The sequence below is a fragment of the Haliaeetus albicilla genome, chromosome 19 (genome assembly GCF_947461875.1).
Source record: "Haliaeetus albicilla chromosome 19, bHalAlb1.1, whole genome shotgun sequence".
Taxonomy (NCBI): domain Eukaryota; kingdom Metazoa; phylum Chordata; class Aves; order Accipitriformes; family Accipitridae; genus Haliaeetus; species Haliaeetus albicilla.
The window spans coordinates 14,017,654-14,041,851 of NC_091501.1; the positions used below are offsets into that span (position 1 = coordinate 14,017,654).

Sequence of the window (24,198 nt, forward strand, 5' to 3'; positions counted from 1 at the left end):
AGGGGCTGATCCTAGGAGAAGATACCATCTTTGGTCTTCAGCAAAAAGCCACAGGACTTACATAGCAGAAGGCTGTAATACTGAACCCACTCGCTGCAATTGTGTTTTCTTCCTTTGCTCTTAGTTGTGCTATTTTTTAACAGAAATATTATCCTCCCACTCTTGCCTAAGGAAAACATGTCCTTGAATCAAGTCACAAAGTCCATGGTATCTATAATAATCTTGCTACTGGAAATGTTAACGTTGCTTTTCAGTAAGGTAATGAACATAACCTGTACTATCAAGAACCTTTCCAATTACTCCAGATGTAAATTATAGTTGCATCAGTGAATACATGTTATATGATCGTTACAATTGCTTTGGAAGTCCAGCCCAGGATGATTAGCAAGGCTTTACAAAGTGTTCCTTATGTACTGGAGGTCCTTAACAGTGAAGATAAAGTGCAACCTGAAAACTTACCTCTTCTAGTTCTCTAAAGCTGTGAAAACTACACCAATTATTATGCTCTAAAATACATATAATGCAGAATTCTAAATATATTTTTTTAAAAATTCTCTAAGGTGACAGTCATGAAAACTGCCTCCCCACCCTTGCTAATAAAGAGTATTGATACGTGTGGTACAGATACTACAAGCAGACTGAAACAGGAACTTTGTAACTTTAAGAGGAAAATTATTTTATCATATTTCTTGAAACGGAGAAAGATTTTTCGCTGACAGTAACAAATCTTTAAGTGTATTCCATGTCACACATTGCGCTATTCCTTCAGATGAACTCTTTCAAGAAAAGGCCTCTTAACTGTTTCAGAAACAGAGAACTGTGGGAAAAAAAAGATCATTTTGATAAATGGAAAAAGCATTCCCTCAGCCAGCTGATGAGTTTAGACAGTGATATGTATCATCAGATCGTTCACATTCCTGTCAAGGTTAATTTTTAAAAAAATGCAACTTCACAGCAAGAGCTCTCACTTTGTATATTTATGTTTAAAGATAACGCTGGGAAAAGGCTGAACTCATCATCCAGTACTATTAAAAAGGAGACCTATACAATACCCTTGTTCACAGTATGGTGTCAAAAACCTTCTCATCTACCTCACCCTTACCACTTGTCCGACTGCATAATGGAAATCCTTACACGTCTTCTTATTTCTCCCAAAGCCATCACCAATCCTACAGTATATAGAATTACTGTTATATTATTATTTAGAGAAGAGAAATCATCACTTCATGGGCTCATTAAATTAAAAGCATGATCATCACTGCAAGACAGTTTTCCTGGCCATGGAGTCAGGGCCAGTGGGAAAAAATTTTGATAAGCAAATAAAAAAACAAAACAAAACCCAATCTCCTTTCTGTTTAAGTTTCCTCCACCACCAAAAATCTCAGGCCAGGTCTGGCAATACAGGTCTTCATCCACAGCATGGGAAGAGTGCTGCCAGCAGCAGCAATACAAGCTACCCACTGCCCCACTGAGGCAGTTTGCTCAGAAGAAGCTGAAGGGTAAGAGAAGAACCATTTCTGTGACAATTCACTTCTCAGGTTCCCTCTGTGCTGTCAGCAAGAGTCTGAGGTGTGACCATAGGTTCTGGACAGAATATTATGACTTATTTTTTCCCCAGAGAGGCAAACCCACCAACAGACTGTGTTAATCACCAGTTGTTCCTTTTCAATGCCACAAGGCAACTTTTCTGAAATGCACGTAAAGCCTTCAAAGCAGAGCTCAGCAGCCCAAGTAGCAGAGAGGCAAGCAGAGGCATTCAGAAGGGCGCACGGGGTGTCTGGTATGGAGCCAGGAGCTGCAGCATGTTGAGGAAAGGACCATGCCCCAGCTCCTGAGCACACTGAACATTCTGGAGAGGTAGAAGCTCTGCCTTGCAGATTAGGCACGTCCCATCAACAAAGTGACATGAATTATCTTGCCTCTGTGAAAAGAAGCCTTCGCCAGATCTTTCTGGGAAATCTTTCATGCAGTCATGACAAGACCGACCTTGTTTGTTGTGGTACCCTTGAGAGATTGCAGACTTTGCTACAGTGGTGGAAACCAAGAGCCAGGCCAAGAATAAATACCGTAGCTCACCACCACCAAAACAGGGAACAGAGATTGTATAGCCACCATGAAAACATACCTTCCTTTTCACTGTATGTTGTTCTTTATTACACAAGCTACACCGGACTGTTGTCATCTTTTCTACTTTTGATTTTCCTATTGTTCAAAGAGCAATACTTCAGGACTGTTTTTGCCCTTTTCTGCTGTAGCTGCGTAACATTTCTTCATATCTGAAGCACAGTAGTAAAAACGATCGATCAGGATGAAGAAAGCACAGCAGAAAGTTTGGGGTGGCAGACACCATTATCCCAAGCTACAGCTCACATCGATGACCTTCACTATTTGCCCATGTCCTGTGGTGAGAGAGCTGTGATGATTTCTGAGTAGTGAACCACTGCAAATCAAAATGACTTGAACAGATACACCACAGACCAAATGGGATCACATCCTTTGTAAGCTTTGCATCCAACGACTTTGATTTCTATATTGCCAAGTAACCAGGGCAGTTTGGAAATCAGTAACACTTGGCAGGAAATCCAGCTCTGAGGCTAATCTCAGCTCTCATGCTGCTACTTGACCTCACAAGCTAAGAGCATGATACTTTAGAAATTCTTATTCTACTAACAACTTCCAACACCCATTTAGCAGGCAGACTAAGAACTCTAATTTTAACTTGGTGCTTAAAATAAGGATCAGTCCAGAAGAGATCAGTAAGACACACTGTGCACTGATCACAGGAAATACCCTTTTTCCCACCTTTTAAAAATCAGTTATCATCAGAAACCCAAGTACTGAAAAATAAAGCATTCCAACTTTACTATTTGGTGCAGCTGTTCAACAGCAGCAGCATTGTAAAAGAGCAAGAATACAGAAAGCCACCTCTTGGAGAATAGTATCCACACAACTGCAGGTATTATAAAGTTGAAGGCAAGGATTCTGACAATTATCCCATAAGTCATTATGTCTGACCTAACAGTTTACTAAAACTGTGTCCAACCCAATATCATCTAAAGCACAATCACTAGAAGAAACCTGGGGAAAACTCACAGACCACTGAATTGTCATGCAGACTGAACCACACCTTTATTTATCCAGCAGAAGGTGGGGTGGGGTGGGGAGGAGGAGCAGGGAGGGGAAAGAAAACTAGGGAAAGCAATAGTTGGAGCAGAATATACACACAAATGACTGCACAGAAATCTTCTGCTTCTACTAGACCTCAAGGCACTTCAAAATGTAGTCAGAATTAGTACAGTCCTGCACTGACCCTGTCGCCCAAGACTGTTAGTTTCACAACTGACAGTTGTGAGACGTGTGCAGAAAGAAGCAGGTAAATGGTAATTGCTTTGCTTCCACTACCTAAAAAGTACTTTAAGTATACTTAACAAGTTCTGCTTATCAAGTGCTCTTTCCTGCTCCAAATTTACAGCAAAGAAAACATGTCACCAATTCACTTCAGTGTCAAAAGCAGCTGCGGACTGTGAAAACAATGTTTATCTTAAAACTCCACTCCTCTTCCAGGAGAGTTGTGTGTGCCAATCACAAGAAATAGGACTGTTCCCACTTCAGTATATCAGACTCCAGCCCTGCAGACTTACATCTACAGGACTTTAAAGGACGTAGTCAGCTCAAGTATTATAAAGAAGTTAATAAAAAGTGAAGTTGTTGTAGAGTATTCTTTAAAACAAAGTACAAAGAATTTAAAAAAAAAAAAAAAGCAATCGCACTTTTTCTCCCCTGTTTACCTGATGTTCATAAGGCACTTAACAAAAGGGAGAACATATGTCTGAAATCAGCACTATCAAACACACCAGCTGTCTTCCTTACATCCTTCTTGCCTGTCTTGGCATACTCCAGCCAAGAGCAAAGCAAGATGGGAATGTGGAGCTGTTTCCTCAATGATTCCCTTCTGGGTGCAAGGAAAAGGAAGCCACTCATTTGAACACAGAGGGAACAACGGAGGTACTTTCCACGGGCAGATGAGGAACAAACTGGGACAAGGAACCGATGGGTAAGGAGGAAGTAGGGCTGGGACTAATTAAGCAAGGAGACTAATAATGGAAACTACTAAAGGAGAAGAGACAGAGAGGAGAGGGGGAAAAGGGTAAGGGGGGAAAGGCAGATTTCTGGAGAAGATATGACCTACAATTTTCCAGACAAATAATGCTGGGTAGAAGAGGGACCAGAGCCCAAAAATTCTGGGAGAAGGCCAGAAGCAGGGATTCAGACTGAGGTGACTCAGTGGGAAGACTAGAGCAGGAGTGAAAGACTAGGAACAGCTAGCAGGGAGGAACAGGAGGTCTGAAGGGTAGAATACTAGAATTTGTCAAGAAGGTAGGATTAAAATTAAATGCCTGAGAAGCAGAAACTGGGACTGAGAATGAAAATGGAAGTGGGGTAAGGAGCTTTGGATGGAAAAAGACAGGATTAGGACAAGAACTACCTGGAAAGAAGGAATAAAAGGGACAAAGAGTGTGTATCCACCAGACCACTGCATCCTTCCAGTGTCTGGCTCAGAGTCCGTGTTTTCAAGTCTCACCATTCCACAGCTGCCAGCAAACATCTGTGAAATCCACTGACCATGTCCCATTTCCTCTCCATGAGGATCTACACAGAGGATGACAACCTAGTGTTGCTACCAGTTATTCCATAAGGGCATGAGGCAGAGTTCTCTGCAGTGGATCTAAAGGTTATAAATCTGTTGATATATCAACATAATACAAAATCTTAATTTCAGTTGACTTTGCAACCTTTGTAATGTTCTTTTAACATAACTGCATATACGATATACACATAGGAATAATTACTCAGAATTGAAATGTGACCATCTGTAGCATGAAATGAAACATCTGCTATACAGCAACGGTACACGACATTCTAGAACAGGAAGAGAGGATTATGGCATCTGAGCAGAGCAACAGGGGTAGTTAAGATAGCAATCTGTAATCCTGCAAACTGGAACTTGACCAAGGATGTCAGAAGTTACCACTCCCTTGCAGAAGTTGTTGCGCAATCTGTAACAACTAAATGAAACGCAACTCTCATTAGTGTAAAGAAAATGCAGAATAAATTAATGTCCTAATCATTCAAAAATTATTAACAATTTACAGATAACTTCTCAGAGTATTTTGCAATTTTGCTTATCATTCTACTGACAGCATGACTCTAGAGTCATGCCTATGCCTCAGAGACACAAGTTGCCAGTAGAATAATTAACTACACAGCCATCCTAGCTGCTTATAGTGCTCAGCAGGACCACACAGCTACATGGCGTTCCAGGGATTTTAATGGCACTTCACCCAGATGCAGCATCCTGCACAGACATGTTAATTTTGAAGCTGAGCTCTAAATCTGCCACTGAATAGTGACCAGTATCATCAGAGCAATGTATCCCTTCTGGCAAAAGTGTTCTGGCAGCCCCAAAAGCAAATATAAAGCAAATTACAGAGGCAACAAAACAATACTGTAAAGCCACATACTCCAGGCAGGCTCATTGCATTTAAAGGGATACTGCCCAATACAGTTTTTTAAAGCTTGTTTCAAAAAAGGTATTTTTGAGAGGAGCAGGATATAGTTTTAAAATCTATCAACCATTTTTAAAAGAGTGAACATTGTCTCTGACTGTTGGAAGCCCAAGTGACTGAGTCACCGTATAAATAAAACCAGCCTGTTACAGAAGATCAAAAATGACCACTCTGGGGTAACTGGGTTCAGAGAAGTGGAAAAAGCAAACACGCAAAAAAGATAAACAGTAAATTCAATATTCAATTAAGATTTTCTTCAACACAGTAATTTTTTAAGTGACAGTGTCCCTTTAAGTAAAGATAATTTTGCATTTCTTAAAGCCACTATTAGTGATTTTGTTGGGATTGCTGTCTCTAAAGAGGCATTAGGAGAAGCAGGAGGAGGGAGAGGTATAGTGGAAATAGCATTAAATAGGGATAAGGGTCTGTTAAGTGTAATTCAGCATCAACCCTTTTACAGCTCCTACCCTATGAACATACAAGTATGGGCCAGCCCTGATGGACATGAACAGGAAGACGGTTTTAAAGTCTCACTGCAGAAGATACCCCAGGAAAGAATGCCAGAGGGACTGAACAGTGAATTAAGCACAGGGCTAGTGGACGACTATCACATCAAATTAGCACAGAGGAACTGGGCAACAAATTAGGTCTACTAAGCAGAAAAGTCTTCCATTTTGAAACTTGAACTTATGTGGATACTCTTAACTCAGGTGGATGTTCTTCAGCTTATTGTGCCACGACAATTTGGGGTCATTCCCAACAGCCAGCTACAGATAGATACCATGTGGGACAGCCTCCCGGTGGAGGAGGAGAAAAAAATGACAGTTAAAAGCCTCAGCAAGATTATGTTTGAATGATCAAATGCAGAACACAATGAAATCAGGGGAAGACTTCTAGTGATGTGTCTTGGATCAGGCCTAGAGCGTGTGGATCTTCCACTCTGTGCAGCTGGACTGTAATGCACTCCCTCAACAAAAACACAGCTCAGTTCAAGCAACTTTACGCTCTGAAAGACAAATGAAATGAGACCCTCTGATGACCAGGCAGACCAGGCAGAGTTTGCTTTCTCTTGGATCCACTGACAGACGTGTTAATTTTATAAGAATAGATTTAGGGTGATTAAACTAGCAAAGGGAATTTTAATTTTCAAGATGGGCAAATGCTAAACAAATGCCATTTGCAACCCAAAGTTATCCACCTACTAAGGGATTCAGGAAGTAACATTAATTAAAGAAATGCAGAGTCATGGTGCAGCGTGATGACCAGATTATAATCACTAAGCGAAAAAGAGATAAACACTGTAACGTGTGTTTAGCTCTAAATGGGATATTAAAAAAAACAACATAGCAAGAAGCTTATTAGCTGTGTAATGATGCAAACTGGGCTGACTGGAAGCTCAAACAGCAGATTCCAGCAAAAATGACTGGAACTGTCAACAGCAGATTCTCTCCTGACCTTACAGTAAGACAAAACAAGAAAGAAGAAGAGTCTGTCATCTACAAGTGTTTCCAAAGTTCCTTGAGGGAGCATTTTGTTTTTGTTAGATCATCAACACGCTCTGGCTTTTTTGGAAGAAGCAAACGAGCCTCAGGAGGGGAAGAGGGAGACAATGGCATGACTAATCCTTTACAGTGCTGTTAGCTCTTGGGAGCAGATCAGTTCTGCTGTCCCCTTCACGTTACAGTATTTTCCTACAGAGATGGTAGAGTTGGACTGTACAAAGGAGAAACAAAAAAACAGAACAGCCTTCCACTGCTAGCAGGGAATGTGGCTGGAGTGAAAACAGTAAGTAAATTTTAAAATAATCAGCACTGTGGAAAATAGAAGAGGGAGCCTTACATATGGTTTGTGGAGCATGCCAGGATCTCCTCTTCCTGAGCTGGAAAAGGGGTTCTGCTACAGCCAGTCATGTGCAAGGGCTGTTTCTTCTTGTTTGTGAGCCAAGGATGGGAGAAGTAGGTGAAGGGAGGGGTGGGGAGGAGTGTCAGCAGGGTTAGTGTCAGCAGGAGGTTCAGCCATACATACCACCCAGATGCAAGTCGATGAGGTCACTGTAATAAGACTCTCCCCAATAGTCTACAACAAGGAATTGGTGAAGACAGTTATTGAATCAGATACCCACCCTAGCCCCACACAATCAAAGCAATATATGAGAAAAAGACATACAGACAGAAACAACAACAAAAAAAGGCAAACAAGAAACATGCAGCTATACAGGTGGGCACATATATATATAAAAAAATAAAAATTGTATGTCTCTCTTTCTCTGTATATATACATATATGTACACACACACAAATATATCACAAACATATATATTGGGAAGATGAGGAGAAAAATCCCAGCAGGCAGGCAAGTACTTCCAAGGGGAAGAATCAAGAAGTCTACACAGAGACACTTGACCTATTTCAGCCTGCATCGGCACCTGAGACTGATGTCTTTCCTGTTCTTGCTGAGAAAAGCAGAACTAATCTTGTTGCTTACATGCTGAGCAATATGTCAGAAGGAAACGGTGTAATTTCTTAGGTCAGCTGCAGGAAAGGTGTAAAGGGTTGATTGCTTCCAGGCAAGTGAGTGGAAGACGCGCGTGTATGGCACACGGGTGGCAGGCACTGCCTGAGCGCTGACGCGAATGGCAAACGCCTAAGTGTAGAAAGATGGGTATGTGTGCTTCTGCTAATGCAGTATCTATGCCAGAGAAGAATCTGCACAGAAGTGTGCAGAACAGAGACGTGTATGTCCACAGCTGCTAGAGACAGGTAAACCATGAGTCTAGCACCATGTAATGTTTCTTTGGGGAAGAGACAGATGGGAGTACCGAGAGCACTATTTCTCACTGCATACGATTCACTTGATGTAAAGAGGTGGCTCTTAAATTTTTCAGTATTGATCTGACAGTAGGATACATTTTCCCAGCTCTTAAAAAGGACTATCAAAGTGTACGCTAAAGGAGGATAAGGGAGAAAAAAAAAGGTTCCAGAAATTTCTGATTTTACATATTTTTAAGTTAATAATTGAAAAAAATGAAAAATCCACACAAGAAATCAAAGTCATAAGCATGTCCAAACAGGCGAATGCACTATAATATGAAGTAGTGTTACATTAATAGCAATCCCATTCTAGGTGTCTCTTGGGACGCCGCAGAAAAATGGGAAAATTTTTCATTGAGATTATCCTACTTTACCTTTGCAGTGAAATACCATGAAGCAAAGGAAAAAAAAGGGATGACAAAAGCTTAGACCACCTGTATATGACAAACTTGCCACCTGAAATAGAGCTTACATTGTCACTTGACATAGAGCTTACATTCCAAATCATTCATTCTTGCTATGAATGCAACTATCAAAGGCTGAGATTTTCAAAGATAATCACAGAGAACATATTAAGGCAATTAAGTAATCATAGGGTGTGAGATCATTTATTGAATCAGAACCTAAATGTTAGATTGAGCATTCAGCTTTTAAAAGAATAAAAGACCAACTGCACCTGAGCCAATTTAAAAAAGGAAAATACAAGGAGGTAGCCAACAAGGTGCAATTATTTTGTCAAAATTAAAGTTGACAATGACCTCCAAAATATTTCTGAGTCTGATTAGTTGAAGCTAGTATCATCATCCAAATACTCCAACTTGACAACTACCAGATAATGAGTGAAATTCCTGGAAAGAGTATTGAGCTGTCTGTACCTATTACTAGGATCTAAATTATCTGCCATCTCTCAGGAAGACAGCAGGGCATTGCTGCGAAGAATTTATGGACAGTCTTCTCATATAAGTCACTTGGCAAGAACATATTAGCGATGATGCAAAATGGATGGAAAATAGAAGCAAAATTAGTCTAGAGTAAACAAATTCTTACCTATAGTACTGGGTTTTGTTCTTACCAGTCCAACTGAAAAATATTTTTTTCTAAAAATGGAAAGAGGTCCAGAGATCAGCGATCTGAGCAATTAAAGTTAATGGAAGACCTCTACAAAAGCAAAATTTGAAATTCTTCACAGACAGGAAAGATGACTAACAGGCAACAGGCTAAAAGGTGGTAAATGACATAGACAAGTAGTTCAGATGGTCTTGTCTATCTTTTTTCTACAATAGAAAAAGAAAAGAATCATTACAAAATACAGAATTCTGTTTCTTCCGGGATTTTCAAATATCTAGTAGTAGGAAACTACTACTAATACTACCTAAAACTTTGTATTTAAAAGCCTAAGTCAGCGAATGATTTCTTCATTCCCTACAGAGAGGGAAGCTGAATAACCCACTCATTACAGAGTCTAATATGTTCTCCTAGAACAGTTAATACTGGTTGCTGTCTATGGGACAGTCATTACTTTGCTCCTGCATTGCAATCCTTCTCTATTTATGTGGACACCCTCACCCATTTCTTCCCCTTGTAAAAGCTTATTAAAAGGAAAGAGGTTGGGGGGGGGGGGGGGGGTTTCAGATGACAACACCACTTTATACACCGCCCTTCCCTTTTTTAACTTTTGTTTACATGGTTTCATTAGGGGAGAGACCAATCAGAGACAAGAGCATGACTCCACAGCTTTACACAATGGTACCTGCTGAATGTGGTGGTCACTGTTAGGTCAGTATCTTAGGCAATGCAGATTAAAGAAAATTATACTGCCCTCCTGAATAAATTAATGGCTACTGGAGGCAGAAATTAATTGTACCCATGGAATGTGATGCCACAGGCTTTAAAAAGAAGAAATTCATTTATTTTATTGCAAACATGTAAAATGTCCATGCAAGAGTGGTTAGAGAGGTGAAACATGGAATTAATTTATAATCTTGTGTTTCAGTCAACACAGGTTAGAACATGTTTTTTTTTTCCTCCCCCCAGCAGAATGTGTTACTTGTTAATCTCCTGAAATAACTGGAAGAGTTGAGGCTGGTGAATTCTTTATGACAGAGTTAAACTTCTGTAACCATAATGTATGATCTGTTGATGGAAACATGTTGCAAGAGCAAAGCCTACCCTAGAGACTTCTTGAAGAAAAGAGATTAATTTTGCAAAGAGTGACCTACGATTTCATAATTCTGCTAGGAAATTCACAAATACACAAGCTCATCTAAGACTGCTTCCATTTTGGGAGAGCTGGGAGTGAGAAGTTATAGAAGGGTTTAATTCTGCAGTTTTCCATACAAAATAGTAATTCTTACTCTTGGTCATATTCTGCCCTCTCTGAATGTTTTTTAGGCATTCTTCAATGAGAAAGCATTATATCATGAAGAATGTTCTCTCAGATGCTAAGATTTCCCACTTGTGCTGACATGTCTTATGTGAAAGTCATTTAGCAGCTGAGTAATCAAGACGGACTTCCAGATGAAAAGAAGAAAAAGGAAAAGAACAATTAGAGATGAGAGGCGATTTCGTAAGTGCAGTAACTGGCAGGCCAGAGAACAGAGTGAGGCTACACAGAAATACACAGCATAAGGAAGGAGGCACCACCACAAAGAAAGAATTTTCGCACAAGGCTACTTTTTTGAACCCACAAATCCATTGAAGTCCTCAAGATTGTTCTCCACACTTGTAGTACCTATTTGCTTTGGCAACCACTCAGTCCTGCTGCTTTGGCATACCCTTATGGAGCATCAAACATATCTAATCCTGGCCAAGTGGTAATTGGCGGGAAGTCACAACAGACTTTTCCTCTGGTGAACCTTCACTGCTTAATCAAGTTCCATCTTCACAGGCATAGTGGTGGCTCTTCAATCCAAGAACGAGCCAAAACATTTTCTAAACACCTATTCCACTATAACCATTTCTGATCTCTGACCCTTGTAATCAGGGACATAATCCTGGGCCTGTCAGGTGTACGCACACTGCATTTGCCTGTTGGATATCTGACTCCTTGCAATTGGGGATTCTTTTTTCCAAATCATTATACTACCATCAGCATTATCTGAACCAAGTACTCCTCCACTCATACACTTGCCAGATCAGGTGATACTCATTTAATTAAATTTCAAGTACACATAACATTCCTTTAACAGCTTGACATGAATACCTTTCAGTACATGTGTGCATTTCTGCTCTGCACAACTTTGTCGAAAGTAGCCAGTGTGCTGGGCTGTGCAGTGAGGAAGATGTTCTGTGATGGTCCCTTGTAAGGACACTACCTTGATAATCCAACACAATAGAGAAAGCACACACAATTTCACAATTACTTCCTTAACAAACAAACAGGGTTCTCTTACTGTGACAGCTTTATGTGAATTGCAGCTAGGAAACCCCTGCAATTTTCTAGCTGTAATATCCAGTAATATGCAGAAACAGTTAGACATCCATTATTAATAGTCAGAGAATTACCTCCTAAGCCTAAGGCAAAGACAAGCAAACTAAGTCTTTGCCAACAGGGAAGTCCCAGAATTAGCAGAAACACAGGAAAAACGAGGCCTCAAAAAGAAAGAAGAAAACAGAGAATGGATTCTCCATTGGACTCTATCTCTAGGCTATAATGGTCCAATTGCCTCTAAAATCTAAGCAGCTATGGACTACTGCACAAGCACTTGATAAGAAAACATTAAAAAGCAAACCAAGTTCTGATGGATACCTGCTTCTCCCCGAAGGGCCTTCTCCACAGCAACCCCTCTCTCCTCGAGTTGTCTCTGCTTCTCTTCCACTTGTTCAAGCTGCCGCTGGATGATCTGTTCAGAGAAGAATGGAGTATAACCTCACCAACAGCAATTCTCCTGCTCTGTCTGCAGCACTCATCCAGCACTAAGTGACTTCAGTTAAATTGGCCTTTTCAAAAACAAGTATTTATATTCAACGATATACTTCTTCAAAAGCTAACTGCTTCAAAAGCTAGCATCACAGTCCCTCCAGTGACAACATCCTCCCCAGCCCCTTGCATCCTACCTCTTAATTTTGCAAACATCTTGATACTCACTTATTTGCCACAACTCCAATCACCTTCTTAAACGCTGAAGTGAAAGGTCATGCTATTCAGTCAGCTGAGCCTCTACTTCAAGTTTTAAACAAATACCATCACCTATAGATGATGCCAGCAGTTTTCCAACAGATTCTCCAGTAATTACAAGTTAATGTGGTAACACTTCACCCAGCAGCATAAACTAGCAAAGCAATGATAGGTGCAGCTTTATCAGATATTATCTGACTATCTCTGTTCCATTCAGTGCATGATGCTTCACTCATCTCCAACTAGAAAGGTGTTATAGTCATTATTTTTCTCCCTGTAAAACTATCATGATAGGTTTCAGCCATTCTTCCCATGTCTGTGACATGGTATCAAAATTGAAAGAGGGAGCAGGAGGAAGGACAATCATGTAGAAACAGAGGAAAGATCAATCTCTGGATTCTCTTATGACACACTCAAAGAAATGTCAGGATCATGGTGCTTTCACATAGAGTTAGCTGTCTGCCATGACAAGAAGACTATGAGACACTACCTGAGCTCTGTGTAACCTTTTTAGCTCCTCTTGCTTGGCTTGTCTACGGGCAGCTTTCTGTACTCGCCGGGTCAGCTTGGCATTCAGTTCCTCTTCTGTGTAGGCTCTCTGAAGGAAGGGAAAACAGAAGCAGATTTTATTTACATGCTCAGAGGTATGGGGGGGAGGGATGACCATTTTCTCTTCCAAAATCTCGGAAGGGAGATGTTCTGTCTTTGCCATGGCTGTGTCAAAATTCAAGCTTCTGTAGGCAAAGGTGTTCACAGTGCAGTGAGCAACAATTTCAGGGTGAAATCAGGAGTGAAGGAGCATATAAGCCAACTGCAAAGCTGTGATTTTACACCATGTCCCACCCCTGTCTTCCACTGCTATATGAAACCTCTCTCCAAAGATCAAATCAATTTTTCTATTTCTCGATAGATTTAGCCAAGTGGATTTAGTTAAATCAGTAAGTACCATATAGAGGGGTCACCTTGATTTCATTTTAAAAGAGGGTATAGGCATGTCTACATGAACAGGTATAGCAGCATAAGCTAAGAAATAATTATAGACTACTGTAGTTGTATTAGTATTCCCTTCTCCCTATTTTGTTCTGGAGCAAGAACATCCATAGTTGGGAGTTACACTGGTACAACTGGTAATGACTACCTGTTAAATTTGGGCAACTTTTCTATGAATCCAGAAGGCAAAAAGACATTTGAAAGCAGAATGACATTCTGGTGTGAGATAGGAAATCCATTCTCAAGAGCAACCCCACAAAACTGACTGGTGTAAAACACAGCAAACCACCCCTAAACTAAAACTAGAATATTACAACACCAGAAGCCATCCAAAAGGAGAAAGGCTACATTTATAGAAATAGAAAGGTATTTTCTCCTCTTCTTTTCTCCCAGTGAAACTAGTTTAAAAATAAATAGGTCTTTTTAACATTCCTGAAATGAGGTTTAGTATCTTAACAGGTGTACTAGTTGGTTGTGTTGTAGTCCAGGAGGGCTTCCTCTCGTAGACTTTTAAGAATGTCAGAGAAACTTTACAACTGCATTAAGTGAACTCCAGTGAAGAAAAGAACTCTATTCCCACATACATGTATGTAAGCCTTAAGGGACAGCTGTAAACAGATGTCTTCCAATTCTGGAAAGAGATCTTCTCCATGGACAGTCAACTTTAGGGACAAAACGTTAAGACGGAGCACCCTGAAATTTGCTTTATCTAGTTATTGTACTGCCACATTGGTCAGTCTACCTCTGATTTATTGTTCCCAGTGAATAGAGTTTAAGGTAGGATCATAGCTCTATTAAAAATCCCTCAGATAGGTGGTTAGCGAGCACCATCATTAAAGCTCCAAGAAGTTAACACTTTACTCTTTCTTTCTTTCTTTTTTTAAAACACAAAAACCACAATGATACCCGAATCAGAAGGTAAAGTGATAGAGGGTGTGACTTTCCTATCCCATGTTGTGACTGTGAAGACAGGACAATAATTTCAGAAAGCAGCAACATTCCTGAAATAGAAATGCAACTTCTGTCTTGATTTTAGCTTGATACAGAGTTTCACTAAGATTTCAGTGAACTCAACAATTTTGAAGGACACTGATTAAAGTGTGACGATTCACTTGAATTCATATTCTAAGTACTAAAAAAAAATGCATACATATTTAATTGCCTTGAAAACCAATTTGTTCTGAAGCTCAAAGATCATCTACATCACTCTGTACAGTGGTGCACTGCTGTGCACTGATAATTGCATGCATTCTAATCAGACAATTCAAAGCTTAGTGCATTTTTGATAGACAACCTCTACAAAGAATTTGCTGCCCACATCTGCTAACATCTCACGCATGCACAGTCAATGTTTGTGATGTTAGTGCACATGTGATGGGTAGCTATGGATTCAATGGGTTAATATAGGGACATGCAATGCAACAATGGCCAGCTAGTGGGAATGGAGACACTACCTTTGACGAATATGATCTCTTGAATGCCAAGGCGTGTGGTACATAAATCGACTTTAAAGGGGGAATGGTAAAGGGAAAAAAAAAAAAAACAAAACAAACGCACAAAATGAAGCAAAATCAGTTCAACATTGAAAACAGATGCACAGTAATAAAACAAAGCTGTTTTTAAATGAAACATAAAATTGTGCAAATGCTGAACATGACCCAGACTGATGAAGCACAATGGAACTTCTGTCCACAAAATCAAGTTTCTAGCACTCTCCTGAAGGCAATTAGCTTTGGCAGCCTCTTTAAAGATACAGTCAACTTGGAAATATCTTTTTCTAGAGGAATTATTTGGCCTTTATCAACCTATGGTTTTCATGTCCATTAAGCAAGTACGCATACATACACATACAAAATTTTGGCTTAGGATTTGGAGTAATGGCTTATGCTGGGGCACGTTTGGTCTGAACCTGCTCAGCGAAGTGGCTCTGTCACACAACTCTCCATTTACAATCTGATTTACAACTGTCCTAGGAACTGTGTTTATTTCATGGTTTTAAATTATCGCTACTTCATAAAAATGATCATTTGCATTTAACATCATAAATCTTCCTCACAGCATGCTTAGTGACAGGAGAACACCAGCTGGGCTCAGAGTGGGTATGTGTCCCACAGTAATGTAATTTCTCTGTCTAAAAAGAGAGCCTCCAGAGAGCTTGAGGAGCTAAAATCACACGCAGGAGGGGGACACCCACGCAGGAGGGGGACACCCACGCAGGAGGGGGACACCCACGCAGGAGGGGACAACCAGAGGAGAAAATCACTACCTTCTCTACCCGAGGACATTCTACATTACCCTGTACCCAAAAATAAGGCAAGTAAACTACTTAGGGTTTATGAGAGAGGTAAATTTCCCTTGTGTCATGAAGTACAGAGGGCATTGTGCCGTTCTGGGCAAACAACCAGCATTTTGCATTTTCACATTCAATTAACTAAAAACAGTCACAAATGAAAAGCCATAGAACAACTTCAGCATGTATGCAACCTTCAGTAAAAAGCAAGCTACCTGTGGTAGCAAAACGCATGTCTGATCACAATACCACAATTTTACGGGAACAATGACAAACACACATACACAATGACACACACCTATAAACACGAGACCCACAGGGCATTTACATTAGGAATTCTTCACAAGATGCTTCTCTTGAAAGACACTACATTAAACAACAACTGAATTAATTCACTGCTGACCACAAAGAACAGGCTAAACAGAGCAAGCTGTCTGGGAAGCAAGCTTACTACAATTACCAAAAAAGCAGCACAAGCAGAATTTCAGTTTAGAGAAGGGGTTCACATAAAAGTTATGTGGCACACAGGAAGTCAACTCTTACCCATAATAAGTAGGAGGCAGTTTGTAACTTAAAAAATATAACGCCCACCCCAAATCAGTACAAACCCAGTTTTGTCAGTCTTGAAATTCAGTTACATTTTGTTTGACAGCAAGGCATTCCTGTGTTTGCATGTACGTTCTACATCCTTACACAGGATGCAGTAAAACTAGGTAAGTAGACTTCTCAGATTTGTTTCCCCTAAATAAATTCATTCTCAAAACTATTCTTTAGAGAATAGGCAGATGCTGAGAAAAGAAATTCTTAATGTAACTTCAGCAACAGCAAATGGGAGAAAATGAGACACCACCACCACACCCTTGGCAGAGCTGGTGAGATATTTTCAGCATTAGGATTCCAGGCATCTGCCACTGTCACCTATCCCCTCCAATGCTTAGTGATGTGACCTTTTTTTCTGCAAAAGCCATTTTAAATCAAAGTAGCTCAGCACAGAAAAAAAAGTGACCATCAAGGCATACCAAAGTCTGAAAACAAGCATGGACCTTCCTGAAGCCCTGCTTCCCCCTGAAGGAACTTACAAGGCAGAACAGTAACTCTGTAACTCTTATCTGAACCCCTTGTATTGCATATCCGTCCTCTGCTAGCCACAGGTACCTCATTCTTCTGCATCTCTTGGAAAATGCAGAATTTCTCATTAAACACCTTGAGGGCATGCAAGGAAGAATGGAAGGGGGAGAGAAAAAAGGGAATAAAATAAAACCAAAATAATCTTCCTCTTAGAAGAGATCTAGATCAACTAGGGAAAGAGATTAAAAGAGAGGTAAGTAAATACAGAAAATTCTTACCTACTTTACCAACTGCTTCCACCAGCCTTAAATTCATTAGTTATTCTAATTCATTCCATTATATATACACACACATAGAAAGCATTTCTTATGACACTTCAATTCGCAGTACTACCACACCTTTGCCATCTGAGCCAAGTACCAACTAGATCCTGCCATTTGAGACTGATTTGTGCACCCTGGATGACAGGTTTGAGACAGAAGGCACAGACCACTGTGTCTGTGACACTACCCTTTCAGATGCTCTCTTCTTCCCAAGTCTTTTTAACATGTGAACCAGGCACCACCAGCAAGGGACAGGTAGAACACATTTTTTATTCTTCAGTACCAGAAGGGCCTTAGTGTTCTGTGGGATCAATGACATCTCTACTTATTCCTCCAAACCTTGCAAACTGTCTAGGAGACCTTATAAGCTCTCAGGAATGAAAGAACGGCTCTTCCCCATTACTGTGATTGAGTAGTTCCTTACATTTTTCACTTACTTTTGCATTAATAGTGCCATCCTAAAATTGAAATAAATAGTTTAAAAGCAACCAACTTTGGCACTTGGCTCTCACCATATATTTTCCACATATAAATATGTGCAAATAAACTAAATGTATTTTTCTCTCTAGTCTTTTATGGACACGCACTGGTGTCTCCTCTTTCCTCCACAGTAACTTCCTTAAAGCACCACTTAAAGTGAAACTATTTTGGCTAGAAAGCCGTTGATATGTTTTACAAGATGACATTACAGCACTAGCTAGGGAAAATTGGTCGGGAACAAGAAACAGCTCTCTCAGAAGAAGCAGTGTTCATACCAGACCACACTGGAACAAGAACACCAGGCTGAGATCAAGCCCTACATACTGGCATTTCATAAGGGCTCACTACTATGTATTTCAGCTTCACAGTTGTCATCTACACACACAGACATATGGAAATACTCATCAATGGGCTCATTCTTAAAGGTCTTTTCCAACCTAAATGATTCTATGATTCTAAGACCTCAAAGAAAACATGGTCAAAATAGAAGAAAGAGCTGATGGCTCATCTTCTCTCCAAAAAAAGAAGGTACTAATTCAGATTGTACACATTCTCTTCCCCCAGGAAAAATAAGCAAATCTGCATGAGCTGCAAAACTGCAGCCTGTAGCTTACCTCCTAGTTGATGATCTGTCTTGACGTATACAAAAGTACCTTCCTGTCTGTAGTTTGCTTGGAATTCTACCACTTCAAAGAGGCTGGTAAAACAATATCCTAAAATCGGACCCTTACAAAAAGTGAGAACTCTCATTGTTATCTTTTTGCAGTAGCATTAGAGCCAGTGAAATGTATTCTTCTAACATTAAATGTCTGTTTTCTGTAGATCATTGGCATGCTCACAACAGGGACAAAATTCACTATTCTGTGATATTTGTTGTAAAGTAATGTCACAGGGAGACAACAGATCCTTCATATAACAACAGTGGGGAGTAGCTTGCAATTGTGAAACCAAGTGAACTTAATTTAGGCTGAACAGTCAGCCAACTTACAGGAAAGCCTGTTCCACAGAAGAAACAGTAAGAACAATAAAATTAATCATCCAAGTTTCTGATGTGGTTCTCTGAGCCTGTGACCTGCATGATGCTAGATCCATCTAAAATGCATTTCCCATCTGCCTACCTCTCGCTTGGATTTCTGGGAGGAGCGTTCCAGAATATCATCACTGGAGAGGTCGGAGTCCTCCGAGAAACTCAGATGTTGACGGAGCTGCAGATCTGAGAAGCCGGGAATAAAAAGGGGAAGTTAGAGGAGTGGTAACTATTCTTTCTGTAAACATTTCAGAACTCAATTTTTAGTTGTTTGATTGAGCTTCAAAAATTCTTAGTCCTTTTATGCTAGTCTCAGTTGCTTCACCTGGGATTACAGAGTGATCAGAGCAGCACTGCTCTGCAAAATGATCAATATTAATTACAAGCTTTATTCTAAGACAGCATCACTTTCTGCAAATGCTGTTAAAAATAATGGTCGTGACTCTCCCTTTGTATTGTATCAATGCTCTTAGGATAGATACAGCACTTGTGTGACAGCAGCTGGCACTATTTTGCCTATTTGTACAAGGCCAGAGAAACGTAACATGTTCGCTTTCAATCACATTTATGGCTAACTTATTTACTGTATCACAAGTTGCCATTAAACATCTCTGCCTGCACCTGATTGCATGTGAGAGATTTATATGAGGCTGCAGAATCCCCACTTCATAGATCAGCAGACAGTTGCCAGATCACTGAAAACACAGGAGTAACTGCATCTCTGCAGTCTTCAGCATCCATGGAGCCAGGTTGAAAGAAAGAAAACAGACCACCCAAGGAAACGACGAGGATCAGATTTAAAATAGAGACAAAATGTCACAAACAACTGATTCCAAACAGTGCTTATTTCTCAAATCAGTCTAAGGCAGAAAACAAGACGTGCCTTGTACATACCGAGTGTGAAGCTTTTATTTAAGGATCCTTTTTTTTCAGTGGCACATCAACTAATTCTGTCAATACGCAAATGTACAATTCTAGTTGCTAGCACTTATCTTGACCTGCCCACTTGACTCTGGGGAGCAGTGTCATTCAGCACAGTAGCTGAATGACAAAGTAAGCCAAACTTGCTTGCAAGGACACCTAGCTGTAGGAAAAGTACATGGTGTAGAGGCACATATCTATTATACCTGCAGCTGTAACCAACGGAGAAGCTTTGTGCTTGCCAGAATCCACAGTGGCACCACTTGAGGGAGTACTTGGGCAGGATTTGTCATCAGTCTTTTTCTTCTTGTCTTTCTTATACCCAGAGAAAACAGACTTCCATAATGACCTAGGCTTTGTTGCTTCCTCTGTCCCACCACTAGATTTGTCAGAAAGCCTGCTGTCATTTTTTGATTTCTTCTCCTTTTTGTTCTTACGAGGGGAGAAAAGAGAAGTTCTTTTCTTACTCTTCCCACTGGAGCCTTCTGAAGAGGTGACAGACCCTTCAGGTCCAGTCACATCAGCAGCAGGAGCGGAGAACTTCTCACCAGCAGCATCATGTTTTCGTGTGGATCCCTCTGCTATTTTCAAGGCCAGATGCTTTGGAGAGTCATAAAACAACTCTTTGGTCTTCAAGGGCATAGAAGATGCCTTTCGTGCCCTTGTGGCCCCAGTAGCAGCAGCTGCAGCCATCTCCATATCTTTCATCTTACACAACTGTTTAGCCATGGCATCACGCAGTGCTTGGCTCTTGACAGACTTCTCTCTGGCTCTCATTCTTTCTTCAGCAAGCTCCTTGGCCTCTGCAGAAATTTCAGGCAATACTCTCTTCTTTTGGTTAACCCCTCCTTCCATTGAGGGTGGACCACCATTTTCTTTGACCAAGGGCAAAAGAAGTGGTTTCTCTGGCCTTGGCCTACTGGTAGGAGGTGTAAAAAACTTCTCATGAAGGCTTGAGTCCTCTGTCTTGTCATCATATGTGTCTTCTACATCATCAGCAAATGGAATCTCATCCACACTCTCTGCAAAGGACTTCCGCACGTCGTCTTTTTTGGCCTGGGTTGACTCTTTGGCAGCAGAGGTCAGCTCGTGGCGTGGGGGAGCAGGAGGTGTTGATGCTGGTGTTGGAGGTGACCTGGCTTCAACCTCATTCTGCCAGACTGCTTGATGCCTTTTTCTACGCAAAGTGGCTGGTTCTTCACCCTGAGGAGGTGGTGGTGGTGGACTTGATGGAGGAGTAAGCATGGTAGAGTCAGAAGTGTTGAAGCTCTGGCTAGCCATAGTTCTCATGTTAGATGAGCTCTCCTGAAGGCCAAGTCCAGAACTGCTGGATACATCTCTTCTTACTTCACTGGAATTCTTTAGCTCTTTTTCTGATGGAGATTTTGGAGTGAGCAGAGAAATCTGCTCATTTTCAAACTTGGACAGTCCCTGCCTTCTTGGGGCAGGCTGGGGTTTCACAAGATGGATCCTTTCATCCTCTGAAATATTCTCGCTATTAAAAGTCTTCAGAGGAGTTGTCTCAAGGGCAGATACAGTAAAATTTGTCTCTGAGCGTTTGTTTCTGTCTACTGGGGTGAGCCCTAAGCTCCTCCGGATTTCAGCACTCTTCATCCAGAACTCTTCTACAAGGTTACTCCGTTTCAGGGCTTCTTCTGCAGTAGTAGGGCTCCCCAGTTTTTCCACCTCACTATCCTGGCCCCTAAGGACCAGTTTGGCTAAGGGAGTAGATGTTAAGGCTGGGACAGGTTGGAAACATACTGGAGGCTCCACTGGGGAGGGAATGGATGTTTCGGCAGAAGGCAAAGGCTGGGAACAGATAGGCATTTGAGCAGATGTTGGGGATGAAGCCAATGTTGGTGCTCCTGGCTGAGACTCTGCTAGTGATGTAGGTGCAATGGCTTCTGGTGATGCAACTGGCTGGGATAACACTGGAGATGGTGGCACCAAAGGGCTCTTAACTTTCCTGTCTTTGGAAATTTCATCTTTTGGTCCTTCATCAAGAATGAAAGGCTCAGGAAAAAAGCGTGCCTCTGGAGATTTTATTGCACGGGATACTTCAGCCAGGGGATCTTTTATATCCTACAAAAAATGAAAAAGGGACATCCTAATAGTCATTGGGAACATTAGAATACTCTTCCATTTTTTTTTTGCTTTTAACAAAGTTAGCAATAAGGAAACCATCCAAGTATCGAAATATTAAAAACCCACACGTGGCATCCCATTCGCAGGCCTGGAACATCACTTAGGACTTCTCATCAGGTATAGTTAATTTTCCTGCTCCATTTTGTACAAACCATCCTTTGTAGATGACAACAAGGCATATTTAATTTTTGAAAGAAAAAACGCTAAACTAAACTCCAGAAATCCATTTCTATCTTTTCCTGCTCTTCCTTCGAATCTCCAACTCTGTGTACTGTGGTGGTCCCTTAACTTAGACAGATCTGATGCAAGTTGCTCCAGCTCCCATCAATACAGCACTTTTCTGCTGGCTAGCATCTGCTGTAATGTTTTCTTAAAGCATGGGGTGCTTTCTCTATTCAGAGTAAATTAGGCTGCAATTCTCTTGACCCTTAATGGTCTGAGAAGTCGTGGTTTTCATTTCCTACATCCAGACTGCCAAATTACTCAGTAGCACAATTCGTTGTTTTACAATTTAACCCTTTGGCAGTGGACTCTTTTTATTGAGTTCTGGTATTATTCTTTTCAATGACAACTTTTGCACCGGCTTTCTTTTGAATGCAGACAGTTTGGTTTAACTGATGCGTGACTATTAGAGCATGAACCTCTCCACCTATGTGCTTGTATGACACATATTAAACACCTAGGTCTTGAATACTGCATTTAGGCACAGTCCTGATATAAACAATAACTATGTCTAACAGAATCATTAGATGGTCCTGAAAAAAACCAACCTTAATTTTAGTAGAAAGTGAGTGTTAGCAGCAATTGCTGTCGGCAAACCAGCCTTATCCCATAATGTGTCCATTGTAAAAGTCAACTGGTTTATGACAAAACTCTCTAGGATAAAGTCTAATCTTTTAATAATACCTTAAAAACAAACACTTGGGAGGGAAAAATTTGAATTGAACATTTTAAGGGTCATGTACTTCCTGCTCTTACACACCAGGAGCTGGAAACACCACAGTATACTTGCATGCTGACTGCAGGGCTGACAACATGACAGTACATCATTGACATGTCTCACTTCCTTCAGCTGAACTATGTTGTTACTCTGGAATAAATAAGCACTGCTTTGGTTACTACTAATACAAATATATTTTTGAATTGCAACTGTAGAGAAACTACTTTTGGTACAGAAAAGATAGCCAAACCAGGATAAACAGGAAACATCTTTCTTACAGCTGCCCTCATGCATTATATATATATCTCTTGTTAACTGCACATTGACCTGTATAATTCTTTTTGGGGCCTGGTGATGGAAATTTGTGTGACTGTGACAGAACTGCTACACTCTGAAGATAGGAAAGAAAGATAGTACATTATTTTTTAAGTCTAAAAGAAGTCAGATTTCAAGAAGATCAACATAAATTATAGAGACAGGAAAGGAGGAAAGCCCACTGCTGTCAGTCCTCAGTTTATCCAACAAACTGTTCTACTGAACTACAGCTAATAAATAGAAAACTTTCAAAGATTCCCTTTCTTACCTCTGCTTGTTTTGCTTTGGGACTATCAACTGGAGACAGAGGAAGAACACTGTTACTAGATGACTGGATAGGGATGGATGGCTTGCATGGATCTAAAGAAAACAAAAATGTTTCCAAAACCACATGAGACTGCTAATATTCTAGGTTTTGTATGTTACACACAGCAAGTAGTGACAAATTTCTCAGCTTGTTACAAATTCTAGATTGGACATCTGGAACACAGACAAAAGTTTTTAAATGTCCAAAATGGTACAAGTTTTTTAACGTAAAAATTTCTACAAGAAAAAGCAGTTAGATGGGTTCTGACGCATTAGGAAGCTGTAATTAATGGATTCAGAACATTCTTCTCAAAACATTAATGCAAGCACATATCTTGCTACTGACAGTAGTGAGATAGTTCAAATCCATGAGACTGTCTTCTCTTAAATCTAATAAATGTATAGACTTTCTCAAATGCAATTACAATAATTCAAAAACTGTTGGGAAAGCTACTACCTTCTGTCACACTGCAAGAACCATCTTCTGCTCCTTCTTCATCTTCGTCTTCAGAGACTTTTAGTTCTGGCTCTTCTACGCCACCTTGATGTAAGCGAAACTCTGCTTCTGCATCAGATGGGATGTCATCTGATCACAGATAGGGCAGGGGAAAAAAAACAAGAGATCTTGGATACAAATCCCCCAGGACATCTGTTCATTATTTAAAAATCTTTCATAATCTTTTCTTTCTATTCACATGGTGCCAATCATTTTCATAACCTGAGCACCTAAACGTTTCACTCCTTTTTTTTGTGCGCTAATTAGAGTCATTTAAGCAGTAAATAATGGACTATCAGTACGAATAACTAAATTAGTAATTGAAGTCATACCTTACCAGTTTTCTGGAAAGTTTTCAATGTCTTCTGACGTACACAGTTCATTTTACACTAGCAAGGGAAGA

At 40.4% G+C, this 24,198-nt stretch overlaps 1 protein-coding gene across 20 annotated transcripts in view; it reads right to left on the bottom strand.

Moving 5' to 3' along the window:
- MICAL3 (microtubule associated monooxygenase, calponin and LIM domain containing 3) overlaps positions 1-24,198 on the bottom strand; it is a 184,329-nt gene that overhangs the window by 10,625 nt on the left and 149,506 nt on the right. For 14 of the 20 annotated variants that reach the window (XM_069807743.1, XM_069807745.1, XM_069807755.1 and 11 more), the window contains 9 exons: positions 23,757-23,885; positions 23,262-23,353; positions 19,800-21,675; positions 18,764-18,858; positions 16,930-16,977; positions 14,939-14,989; positions 12,985-13,092; positions 12,126-12,219; positions 7,593-7,643 (listed from right to left, as the gene is read on the bottom strand). In XM_069807743.1, coding sequence (XP_069663844.1) covers positions 7,593-7,643; positions 12,126-12,219; positions 12,985-13,092; positions 14,939-14,989; positions 16,930-16,977; positions 18,764-18,858; positions 19,800-21,675; positions 23,262-23,353; positions 23,757-23,885 — 2,544 coding nt within the window. The remainder of the gene's footprint in view (positions 1-7,592; positions 7,644-12,125; positions 12,220-12,984; positions 13,093-14,938; positions 14,990-16,929; positions 16,978-18,763; positions 18,859-19,799; positions 21,676-23,261; positions 23,354-23,756; positions 23,886-24,198) is intronic. The other 6 variants (XM_069807754.1, XM_069807748.1, XM_069807762.1 and 3 more) reach the window with 4 other exon arrangements.